Source organism: Heterodontus francisci, chromosome 2 (genome assembly GCF_036365525.1).
Source record: "Heterodontus francisci isolate sHetFra1 chromosome 2, sHetFra1.hap1, whole genome shotgun sequence".
Lineage (NCBI taxonomy): Eukaryota > Metazoa > Chordata > Chondrichthyes > Heterodontiformes > Heterodontidae > Heterodontus > Heterodontus francisci.
The window spans coordinates 86,469,319-86,481,935 of record NC_090372.1 but is presented as its reverse complement, the minus strand read 5'-3'; the positions used below and the strand labels follow the sequence as shown (position 1 = coordinate 86,481,935).

Genomic DNA, 12,617 nt, shown 5'->3' with positions numbered 1-12,617 from the left:
GAAGCCCTAATGAGATGCTGCAGTGCATTCTGCAGATGGTGCACACTGCAGTCATGGTGTGATGTTGATATAAAGGGGCTGGGTATTTATTCTCGTGGATGAGTTGTTGATCAAACAGATAACTTATTAGAGATGCACTCATTCAGGCAAGTGGAGAGTGTTCCATCACACTCCTGAATTGTGCCTTGTAGCTGGTGGAGAGGCTTTCGGGAATCAGGAGATGAGCCACCCACACAGAATACGCAACTTCTGATCTGCTGTAGCAGCTACAGCATTTATGTGGCTTCCCAGTTGCGTTTCTGGCCAGTGGTGACCCTGAGGATGTTGATGGTGAGAGACTGAGCGATTGTAATATCATTGTATGCCATGGGAAGGTGGCTAGGCTGCTTCTTGTTGGAGATGGTTGTTGCCTGCAACTTCTGTGGTGTGAATGTTATTTGCCAGTTGTCCAAGATGTTCAGATGTTGCCTATGGGCACAGGTTGCTTCATTTTCTGAGATTGTTGAAAGGAACTAAACACTGTGTAATCGTCATTGAATAGTCCCACTTCTGACCTTGTGATATTGATCATTGATAAAGCAACTGAAGATTGTTAAGCCAAGGTCACTGCCCCGAGGAATTCCTACAGAGATGTCATGGGACAGAGACCATTGACTTCCAACAACCATAACCATCTTCCTTTGTGTTATGAATGATTTGAGCCACTGGTGAGTTTTTCTCCAATCCTTATTGACTTCAGTTTTACTGGGTCTCCTTGCTGTCACACTTGGCCGAATACTGCCTTGATGTCAATGGCAGTCACTCTCACCTCACCTCTGGAATTCACTTGTTATGTCCAAGTATGAACCAAGGCTATAATGAGGTCCGGAGTCAAATGGTTCAGGCAGAACAGAAACTGAGCTTGCTGACTGCTTCCCTCGCTATGATGACAATTGGGAGTAGTTTAATTAGGATTTGTTCTGCTTTTTATGGACGTACCTGGGCAATTTTCCACTCTGTTGGCTAGAAGCCAGTGTTGTAGCTGTACTGGAACAGCTTGGCTAGAAGCATGGCTATTCTGGGGTACAAGTCTTCAGCATTACAGTCGGGATGTTGTTGGGCCCATAGCCTTTGTTATATCCAGTGAACTCAATTGTTTCTGGATGTCATGTGGAGTGAATCGAATTTGCTGAAGACTGGCATCTGTGATGGTGGGGACTTCAGGAGGAGGTTGAGAAGGATCATCAAAACTTGGCAGTTCAGGCTGAAGATGGTCACAAATACTTCAGCCTTGCCTTTTGCACTCAGGTTGTACTTCATCATCATCATCATCATTGAGGATGGAGGTGTTTGAACCTCTGTCTCCTTCTGTTAGTTGTTTAATTGTCCACCACCATTTGACCTGAACTATTGGTTGTGGAATTATCGAACTCTGTCTATAGCATGCATGTAATCCTGTTTCATCAGTTTGCGTGGTGCTGCTCCTGGCATGCTCTTCTATACTCTTTATTGAACAAGGAACGTGGGAAATAGGAGCAGGAGTAGGCCATTCAGCCTCTTGAGTCTGCTCCATCTTCAACTAGATCATGGCTGATCTTCTGTCTCAATGCCATTTTCCCATACTATGCCCATATACCTTGATATATTTATCTAGAAATCTATCAATCTCTGTCTTGAACATAATGACTGAGCCTCCACAGCTCTGTGGGATAGTGAATTCCAACGATTCACCATCCTCCGTGAAGAAATTGCTCCTCATCTCCATCCTAAATAGCCTACCTCTTATTCTGAGACTGTGTCCCCTGGTTCTAAACCCCACAGCCAGGGGAAACATCCTTCCTGCATTAACCTTGACAAGCAAGCCCTGTAACAATTTTGTATGTTTCAATGAAATCACCTCTCATTCTTCTAAAAAGCTAGAGAATACAGGCCTAGTCTCCTCGATTTCTCCTCAGGACAATTCCGCCATCCCAGGAATAAGTCTGGTGAACCTTTGTTGCACTCCTTCTATGGCAAGTATATCCTTCCTTAGGTAAGGAGACCAAAACTGTACACAATACTCCAGGTGCGGCCTCACCAAGGCTCCATGAAATTGCAGCAAAACTTCTTTACTCCTGTACTCAAATCCTCTTGCAATAAAGGCCAACATACCACTTGCCTTCCTAATTGCTTGCTGTATCTGCACATTAGCTTTCAGTGACTTATAAACAAGGATACCCAGGTCCCTTTGGACACCAACACTTCCTAATCATCATTTAAGAAATACTCTGCATTTCTGTTTTTCCTATCAAAGTGGATAACTTCACATTTTTCCACATTATATTCCATCTGCCATGTTCTCGCCCACTCGCTTATCCTGTCTAAATCCCTTTGAAGCCTTTTTGCATCCTCCTTACAACTCTCATTCCCAATTAGTTTTGTCTTCTGCAAACTTGGCAATATTACATTTGGTCCCCATGTCCAAAAAATTGATGTAGATTGTGAGTAGCTGGGGCCCAAGTACTGATCCTAGCAGTGCTCCACTAGTCACAGCTTGCCAACCTGAAAATGACCCGTTTATTCCACTACTCTTATGTTTTCTGTCTGTTAACCAATTCTCAATCCATGGCAGTATATTACCTCCATGTGCTCTAATTTTGCTTACTAACCTCTTGTGTGGGATCTTATTGAAAATCTTCTGAAAATCCAAATACACTACTTGTTCTCCCTTATCTATTTTGCTAGTTACATGCCAGTTTGTCAAACATGATTTCCCTTTCATAAATCTATGTTGACTTTGCCCAATCCTACCATTATTTTCTAAGTAATAAAAACAGAAAGTGCTGGAAACACTCGAGTTCTGATGAAAGGTCACAGACCTGAAACGTTAACTCTCTTTCTCTCTCTGCAGATGCTGCCAGATCTGTTGAGAATTTCTGTTTATATTTTAGATTTCCAGCATCTGCAGTATTTTGCTTTTATTATTTTTCTAAGTGTCCAGTTATCACATTCTTTGTAATAGATTCTAACATTTTCCCTACTGATGTCAGGCTAACAGGTCTGTAGTTCCCCGTTTTATCTGTCCCTCTTTTCTTAAATATTGTGGTTACATTTGCTACATTCCAATCTTCAGGAACCTCTCCAGAATCTATAGAATGTTGGTAGATGATCACCATTGCAGTCACTATCTCTACAGCCACCTCTTTCAACACTCTGGGATGTAGATCATCAGGTCCAGAGGATTTATCAACTTTCAGTCCCATTAATTTCTCCAGTGCTACTTTTTTACTTAACTGATTTCTTTCAGTTACTCATTCTCGCTAGTCCCTTGGTTCTCTAGTATTTCTGGGAGGTTTTTTTGTGTCTTCCTCCTTGAAGACAGACACATAGTATTTGTTTAGTTTCTCTGCCGTTTCCTTATTCCCCATTGTAAATTCTACTGTCTTTGCCTGTAATAGGCCCTTATTTGCCTTTGCTAACCTTTTCCATTTTACATACTTATATAAGCTTTTACAGTCTGTTTTTACGTTTCTTGCTAGTTTACTTTTATATTGTGTTTTCTATTTATCAGTTTCTTCTACCTCCTTTGCTGAATTCTAGAAATCTCCTATTCCTCAGGCTTACTGCTTTTTTTGCCAACTTTATAAGCCTCTTCCTTTGATCTAATACAATCTTTAACTTCTCTTGTTAGCCGTGGTTAGATCACTTTTCCTGCTAGGTTTTTGTTCCTCAAAGGAATGCAAATTTGTTGTAAACCATGTATTAATTCTTTAAATGCTAGTCATTGCCTGTCTATTGTCATACTTTCTAATGCAGTTTCCCAATCTACCACAGCCAGCTTGCCCTTCATACCTCCATAGTTTCCTTTGTTTAGACTTAAGACTCTAGTTTTGGATTGAACTGCATCGCTTTCAAACTTAAAAAGTAAAATTCTATCATATTGTGTTTTCTTTTGCCTAAAGGCTTCTTTACAAAAGATTATTAATTAGCCCTTTCTCATCGCACAATACCAGATCTAGCATAGCTCATTTTCTAGTTGTTCCTCAACATACTGATCTAGAAAATCATCTCGTATACATTTTAGGAATTGGTCCTTCACAGCATTAGTGCTAGTTAGATTTACCCAGTCTATATGTAGATTGAAATCTTCCGTGATTGCTGTATTGCCCTTGTTACATGCACCCCTAATTTGCTGACTTAAACTGCGCCCTACATTACCACCACTGTTTGGCCTATAAACAACTCCTACTAATGTTTGCTGCCCCTTACTGTTTCTTGCCTCTACCCAAACTGATTCTACATCTTGATCTTTCGATCTAAGATCCCCTCTCACTAATGTACTGATCTCATCCTTTATTAACTGTGCTACCCCACCTCCTTTTCCTTTTGCCTCTCCTTCCTAAATGTCGAATACGCTTGAACATTCAGCTCCCAGCTTTGGTTACCCTGCAGCCATGTCTCCGTAATGGCAATTAGATCATACCTGTTTACTTCTATTTGTGCCATCAATTCATCTACCTTGTTGCGAATGCTGTGTGCATTCAGATAGAGTGCCTTTAATTCTGTCTTTTTATTATTTTCACAACCTCTAGCCTTATCTTTAGGCGCACTGTTAATTTTGTACGCTCTGTCCCTTCCTGCCACACTCTGATTATCATTACCCTTATGGCTACCTTGCTCTCTTTCCTTCTCTCTTTAAATTTTCACATCTTCTCCCACTTGATCCCTCGCCCCGACTATTTAATTTAAAGCCTAGTTTTACGCCCTAGTTATACGATTTGCCAGAACCCTGGTCATCTGCCTTAATGGTACTGGAGGAGTGAGGCTGGGCCCTAAGTGGTATGCAGTTCTGCTGATGGTCCACAGTGCCTCGTGAATGCCCAGTTTGAAGCTGCTGGCTCTGTTTTTAATCTGCCTCACTTAGCACTGTGGTAGTGCCACAGGACACGATGGAGGGCATGCTCAGTGTGAGGATGGACTTGATCTTCACAAGGACAGTGGAGTAGTCACTTCTGTGCTGTCATAGCTAAACACAGCTACGATAGGCAGATTAATGAGGATGAGGTCAAATAGGTTATTCCCTCATATATTAGCTTTCTCATCTACCAACATTGTCCTTTAGGAGTCAGTCAGCTATGTTGGTGGTGGTTCTACCAAGCCAAGTGATGTTGGGGCTCCCCAGTTGTATTTCCCAGCTCCCTGCTCTTTAGTCTCTTCAGCCTCAGACCCTGCTTTATCCATATTCTGATCCCATTTTTAAGCTTTCAATCCATGAAGTATTGAGCTTTCCTCCTATGCCAATCCTGGGCTGCCTGCACACTGTGGACCCAATGTGGCAGGTCTGGCCCTGTTTCCAAGCCTTTGGTTCCATTCCTTCTTCCTCTGTCAGCCCCTAAATTGCCCTTCTAAAGCTCATTCCAGGCATTAACTGGGAACCAGCTTTTGAAATGTTGGGTGTTTTAAGTTTTCCTTAACTGGCCTCTCATGACTTGGTAGAAATTCACATTATTTAACACATTTCTTCTTTGGCCTCCTTATCTCGAGAGACAATGGGTAAGCGCCTGGAGGTGGTCAGTAGTGTGTGGAGCAGCGCCTGGAGTGGCTATAAAGGCTAATTCTAGAGTGACCGGCTCTTCCACAGGTGCTGCAGAAAAATTTGATTGTCGGGGCTGTTACACAGTTGGCTCTTCCCTTGCGCCTCTGTCTTTTTTCCTGCCAACTGCTAAGTCTCTTTGACTCACCACACTTTAGCCCCGCCTTTATGGCTGTCCACTAGCTCTGGCGAACGCTGGCAACTGACTCCCACGACTTGTGATCAATGTCACAGGATTTCATGTCGCGTTTGCAGACGTCTTTAAAGTGGAGACATGGACTGCCGATGGGTCTGATGCCAGTGGCGAGCTCGCTGTACAAAGTGTCTTTGGGGATCTACAGTTTAAATTACCGGGCCTTTCCAAAAGTTAGGGAGAAGCCATTTAGAGACAAATCCCTGCACTTCTAAAAGCTAATTTCCCATTAGTGCCAGGAATAGGCTTTTAAACTATAGGAACAGATTCCCTCATGGGCTTTGGCGAAAGCCCTTTTATTTAACCTACAAAGGCTTTAAATATTGCTGGCTTCCCCAATCTGAGTTTGGCAGGGGAATTGAAGGCTCCCATTTCCCCCCTCCTGTTCCAAGCACCCTGTTCCTTCCCGCCCATCACTCTTTCCTCTCCTATGGAACAGTTTAGAAATTTAATATTAAATGGCTAAAGAAAGTCAAGCTGACTTCTTAGACAAAGAAGGTTCTTCAGCTGTAGAGGTAGCTGTATTGGGAAATGGGAAGCCTCTGCAGCTCTACCTGGTGGCTTAACTCCACATGGCAGTAGAAATCAAATTCGAGTCCCCTCTACTGATGTTCCAGGGAAGTGTTAATAGGTAAATTTGAATATGATTAGATTAAGATTAGAGATACAGCACTGAAACAGGCCCTTTGGCCCACCGAGTCAGTACCGACCGTCAACCACCCATTTATACTAATCTTACATTCCTACCAAACATCCCCACCTGTCCCTATATTTCCCTACCACCTACCTATACTAGTGACAATTTATAATGGCCAATTTACCTACCAACCTGCAAGTCTTTTGGCTTGTGGGAGGAAACTGGAGCACCCGGAGAAAACCCACGCAGACACAGGGAGAACTTGCAAACTCCACACAGGCAGTACCCAGAATCAAACCCGGGTCCCTGCAGCTGTGAGGCTGCAGTGCTAACCACTGCGCCACTGTGCCGCCCACAATATCTTGTGAATATTTGTGGGAAATTGCAGTTTTCGATAGCGTATGTTACTTATGTACCGGATATCGATAGACCTTTAGCCAATTTTTATATTGTTTTTCCAGAATGCCAACATTAGCATCTTCCCATTATAACATCCCTTTGAAGTTAATCCAGTCTCTTGGACTTGATGCCTGTTCCATTTGTTGACTACTATCTGTGCAAAGAAATATTTCTTGGTTTAAGTCTAAATTTGCCATTCAAAATCCTGAACCTGTTCCCTTCTTCCATGGCATATCTGAGTGTGTTGTTTCAGGCTTACTTTATTCAATTGTATCTTATATACTTTTATAAAGTCCTTTCTTTGAGGCTGGAGGGCCTATCAAATTGTCAATTGTGGCTCATCCCTTCAACAATGGGGATAACGAAAGACTTGCATTTATATAGTGCCTTTCGTGACCTCTGGACATCTCAAAGCACTTTACAGCCAATTGAAGTACTTTTGAAGTGTAGTCTGACTGTTGTAATGTAGGAAATGTGGCAGACAATTTGCACACAGGAATGTCCCATCAACAGCAGCGAGACAATAACCAGATAATTTGTGATATTAGTTGCGGGCTAAGTATTGGCTAGGACACCAAGGGAGAACTTTAGTACTCTTCATTGAAATAGTGCTATGGGATTTTTTTTCATTCACTTGAGAGAATAAATGAGACCTTTGTTTAACCCCTCATCTAAGTCAGCACCGTTGATAGTGAAGCACTCCCTCACTGGAGTGAGGGAGTGTCGACCTAGATTTTGCTCAACTCTCCGAAATGGGACCTCAACCCAAAACCTCCTGAGTCGGGGAGAATGTTAGCCACTAAGTCACAACTAACACCTCAGTGTCTCTCTACATTGCCTTTAAGGCTGTTGGGTATTTTGGCACCATTCTTGGAGTATGTTTTTTTTAAAATTTTGTAACACTTTGACTTGTCTATACGCAGATCTTACATAGACACCAGCATTGCTACTCCACTTAGCTGATATGAAGTACACTTGTGCTTTAGTACAATAAGTTTATTTTTCCTCACCTTGAAGTGGATTAGAAAATATGTAGTATGTATTACATGTCTAAAGCCATTTCTGTTGCATTCGTGCAGCCTCATTCTGAGACGTGTACATCAAACTACCCCTGCAGCATTCTTGGTTTACATCAGTAAACTTATATCTCCTTACCATGTGAATACATACCAGAAGAATCTATATTGTATAATAGTTCACAGATTGTGGTTTGCCATGTGATTTTATCAGCCTGAGTGTAATATTGTATGAAATAATCAGGAACTGAAATAAGAATCATAGAAATAAAGTACAGGGAGATATTTGCCTGTCATTTCCTTGTATTTTATATTCCTTTTCAAATATACTTGTTCTCTTTTTTTAATGTTCTAGCTTCTGTCTTAGTAGTTGTTTATGGTAAATTTATTTCCATGTCTTAATCCTCTTTGTGAAAAAGAAATCTTCAAACTTTCTTTTTCATTCTTATAATTATAATCTCAAGTTGATGCCTTCTTGAAAACGATTCGCAAACCAGCAGAAACTATCTTTCATTGTTTACCCTCAGATAATTCTGAAAACCTGTATTAGACCCCATCTTTAACTTTCTCTGATCTGTAAGGAAAGCCCAGTTTTTTTTGGAGTTTTTCTAAATAACTAAAACCTGTCAGTTAATCATCGCTATGCCCGTTCCAAGGCTCTTAATGTCTAACTTACATGGGGTGTCCAGAACTATACTAAATACTGATCATACTGACCATTATCTTGCACAAATTCTTCAACAATGCCCCATATATAAAACCCAGACTCCAATTTGTTTTATGGCTTTTCCAGCTGCTTTCCCACCTTTTTAAAGATCTATGTATCTGCAGATGCCTGGTAACCAATCTGACAGCCATGGCTGTTCTGACATTTCTTTTGACACTTTTATAAGGGACTTTGTAGAATAGTTCACTTATTAGACCTACTGAGTTTGATAATCAGGCTTGTTTTAAAAAAAGTGTACAAGATATAAATGGAATGGAAAACATAAGAGATGAAAGCAAATCTACTTCAGGGGTAAGTTTGTAAAGGTGAGCATTAAAAAGAATGCATGTGCTGAAAGGGATAAATGTTTGTGTGGAGGTCTATGCTAGTATTAATGAAGCTAACCTTCTGTCCTAATACATTAAAGATAAATCTGAAATGGTTTAGTTTTATATGTATGATTATGGTGATCAAAAATTATTCCAATTCGTATTTAACTGTCACTATTAGTGGGAATTGTGTTGTGTTTTCCAGTTCTGTAATAGCAGTCTTACTAACTTAACTTTAACAAGTACCAAGTGATTTTGGGCACTACTTTTATCAAGAAAAGAAAAATCACAATGGTGTAGTGGAATATAGAGGAAAATTAACAAAAGTCCTTAATTTGTTTTTAGCATTATTCCTTCATATCTGAGAGGGGAAGGTGGGGTTAAAAAACCTAAAAGGGGTCAACATTCTACTGGACTTTTGGTATCCATAACATTTTTCATTTTGCAGTATGTGGCACCAGTATTCTCCATCATTTTCCTGTAGTATCAATTCTTATCACTTGATGGCACTGTAATAAAGTTTAAAGACTAAAGCAACTGGTTTTAGCACAGTACCTGGTTCTGCAACATAGTGGACAGTGTAGGATGTGAGGGGAAGCAATGGAAAGCAATTAAAAATAGAGTAACGACATTTTCTAAACCAAATCCAGGGACGCATGGCCGTACACTATCCTGGGTCCCAGAGCATGCTTTCATCTGGCTCCTGGAATATCCACATGGTCTGGCTTCAGCTGCTGCTCATTAATCCAGTCAACCATGGTCCCTTGTCTCTTGGACACTATGGTTCTGGTGTCATTTTCTCTTCAGCTGAATTTCTCAGAAAAACTGCATGCGATATGGGGACTATCTGTGGATTCTGTAGGGGGGCCTGGGAGGTAGGGCGGAGGCAAAGCATGTGCAGTGCGACCACGGAGCCTGATCACTGCATAAATTAAAGACCCCCAGTCCACCACATAGTTGAAAACAGGAGATTGACGTTCCTCCCACCAATCCAAACCTGCCCCCCTGCCCTGCCCACTTTATTGACTAACTGCAGGGAATTTAGGGGTCACATAGCTCCTGATATGAACCTGGGTGGCTGTTAATAGTAAAGGTAGTAATTCGGGGATGAATTCCATGAACGCGTGACTCTTCCGAGGACATTATTTGCCAGGGGACACAGTACCTCATCTGGGGGCTGTCCCTGGAAAGTGGTGCCACCCTAGTTACAAATAGTTTACGAGCTGACATAAGCATTTGAAAATGCTGCTTAAAATTTACCTTGTAGAGGGTCAGCTTCCCCAACATCAGCCCCACAGTTAATGGATCATTTGTTTTAACAATACAAACCAGCATATTTTGTCCAGATGGTCGCACAGATAGATTCATAAGCAGGCATTGTTGTACTGTTTCCAATGGACATATGCAAAAAGCATATGCAGAAGATGGATTTTCTCAAAGCAGATGCTTTATTTCTCCTTATTTTAGAGTCTAGTAATTTTTGTGAGTGTATACTTGTAGATCTTTAGTTAGGAAAGCTTATTGCCTTGTAAGCTGGTAAGTAATTCTACTGTAGGATAGCTTTTGAAGACTTCAGGAAATTGTTTCTTTACCACGTAGTGATGTATGTGAGCAATTCTTATTTCTAAGCTTGCAGTCCTGTTGGTATTTTCTCTTTTGTTTGCCACTTCAGGAATGCAAAGTTTTGGCAAAAAGTGTTCCATGTCTGTCAAATCACCATGTTACAAAGAAATATTTTGCAGCTACTCTTGTATAGCTTAAGGTGCCTCTGTATGCAGTTTGTACCATTAGCAACTTGGCTGTAAAGAAGCCCAAACTGACTGACACTGCAGACTGCCTAAAACCAAAACTTTGGACAACTGTGATTACAGGCCAAATTGTGTAAATTTTCAGTTTTTCTCTTTAATTGGAATTTGCTTGAATATCCTTGATCTCATTCTTGCAGGGATTTTTCAGAAGAAGCATTCAGCAGAATATTCAATACAAGAAGTGCCTGAAAAATGAAAACTGTTCCATAATGAGGATGAATCGGAACCGGTGTCAGCAGTGTCGCTTTAAGAAGTGTTTGGCTGTAGGCATGTCCCGAGATGGTGAGTACTGTTGTAGATGAGATCAATCTTATTACAGTGCTGTAAATACTGCAATGCATAAATCAGATGTTGCCATATTTCGAAATGTTGAAAGGTAAATTTGCAATCGAGATTGTTCGTTCCACCATAATGTATAACCTTTGTGTATTCTTTTACAGCTGTTCGATTTGGACGCATTCCTAAGCGTGAGAAGCAGAGAATGTTAGTTGAAATGCAAAGTGCAATGAAAAACATGATGAATAATCAGCTGAATGGCTATGTTCAGACTGAAATATTACAAGAGGCGATCTCTTCCCCACAACTGCAGCCTGAGATGCCTCAAAATGTTGAAGATCAAGTAATTGGTACAGTGACCAAAGCCCATAAGGAAACTTTCTTCTGTACCCAAGATAAGCCAGGCAAAACACTGGAAGCCGTACAGTTGCAGAACAGAGAAAGTCTTCAGAGAAACAATGATGATAACTGGATGACTGGACACCCTATAAATGGAGATAATGGAATCCACTGTTTTAACAATGCAAACCAGCACAAAGTCTGTAACACAAACAAGATTAATAACCATATATTTTGTCCAAATGTTCATACAGATAGATTCTTAAACACTCACTGTACTGTTACCAATGGATATATGCAAAATGCATTTGCAGAAGATGGATTTTCTCAAAGCAGCATCACATATGACCGCTCTTGGACCGCAGAAAGGAGAATGCATCTGGTAAGTATGCCATCTGGGCTGAGCAAAGGGTCACACTTTTGTTGTGAAATTATTGACTATTGGAATATTTGCTAATTTGAAAGTTCTGTATTAAAATCAAATAATTAAAAGTCATTCATATTTTGCAATACAATCTTAAAATCATTATTTAATGTCACTATTTTCTTACTGCATTTTTTGAACAGAAACTTAAACATTTATCTGTAAGTTAAAACTTCTATTGCTGATGTTTGTACTAAATTTTGGTGGTTTTTTTTGGCCAGGTGTGTCCAATGAGTATGTCTCCTTATGTAAACCCCGATAAATCAGAGCAAGAAATCTGGGAAGAATTCTCTATGAGCTTTACACCTGCAGTTAGAGAGGTGGTAGAATTCGCAAAACGTATTCCAGGATTCAAAGATCTATCACAACATGACCAAGTTAGCTTACTTAAAGCTGGAACATTTGAGGTATGTACAGAAGGTAACTCTTTTTCCAAATATTTAGTAGTTGTCTAGGCACAGGAGGATCAGAAATTGAGTTAATTCAATAGTAGTAAATAGTCATTAAGTGTTTTGACTCATATAAAATGCAATATATCTATTTCACATTTTTTCATCATTCTGTTGAAGTCAATGATTCACAAGTAGATAATCTTCATGTGCGAGCCAATGTTAGGCTGTTTGATTATTGTAGGCAAAAAGTGAGAATGACAACAGAGCATGATCCTGACCTCACCCAACATGCAAGTGTGCTCTTTTAAGCAGGAGCAACTGGATGAGAGGATGCTGTGTCCCAGTTGTTGTTACCCCCATTGTCATCTCACTGAGGATGGTTAGCTCAGCACACAAGGAACCAAACCCTGGGCTTTTGTAGTTTGTATGGTTCAGCATGAACAGTATAAAGGTCATTGCAGATTTCTCCAGAATTTCAATTTATGATTATGGATAGATAGAACCAGGTATTCTGGTGGGATGGGAGAGCAGAGCTTGAGCAAATCAC

General features: G+C 40.5%; 1 protein-coding gene across 2 annotated transcripts in view; it reads left to right on the top strand.

The window, feature by feature from the left end:
* LOC137385158 (nuclear receptor subfamily 1 group D member 2-like) overlaps nt 1–12,617 on the top strand; it is a 39,349-nt gene that overhangs the window by 17,445 nt on the left and 9,287 nt on the right. For both annotated transcript variants that reach the window (XM_068060121.1, XM_068060111.1), the window contains exons 4-6: nt 10,777–10,921; nt 11,080–11,636; nt 11,900–12,085. In XM_068060121.1, coding sequence (XP_067916222.1) covers nt 10,777–10,921; nt 11,080–11,636; nt 11,900–12,085 — 888 coding nt within the window. The remainder of the gene's footprint in view (nt 1–10,776; nt 10,922–11,079; nt 11,637–11,899; nt 12,086–12,617) is intronic.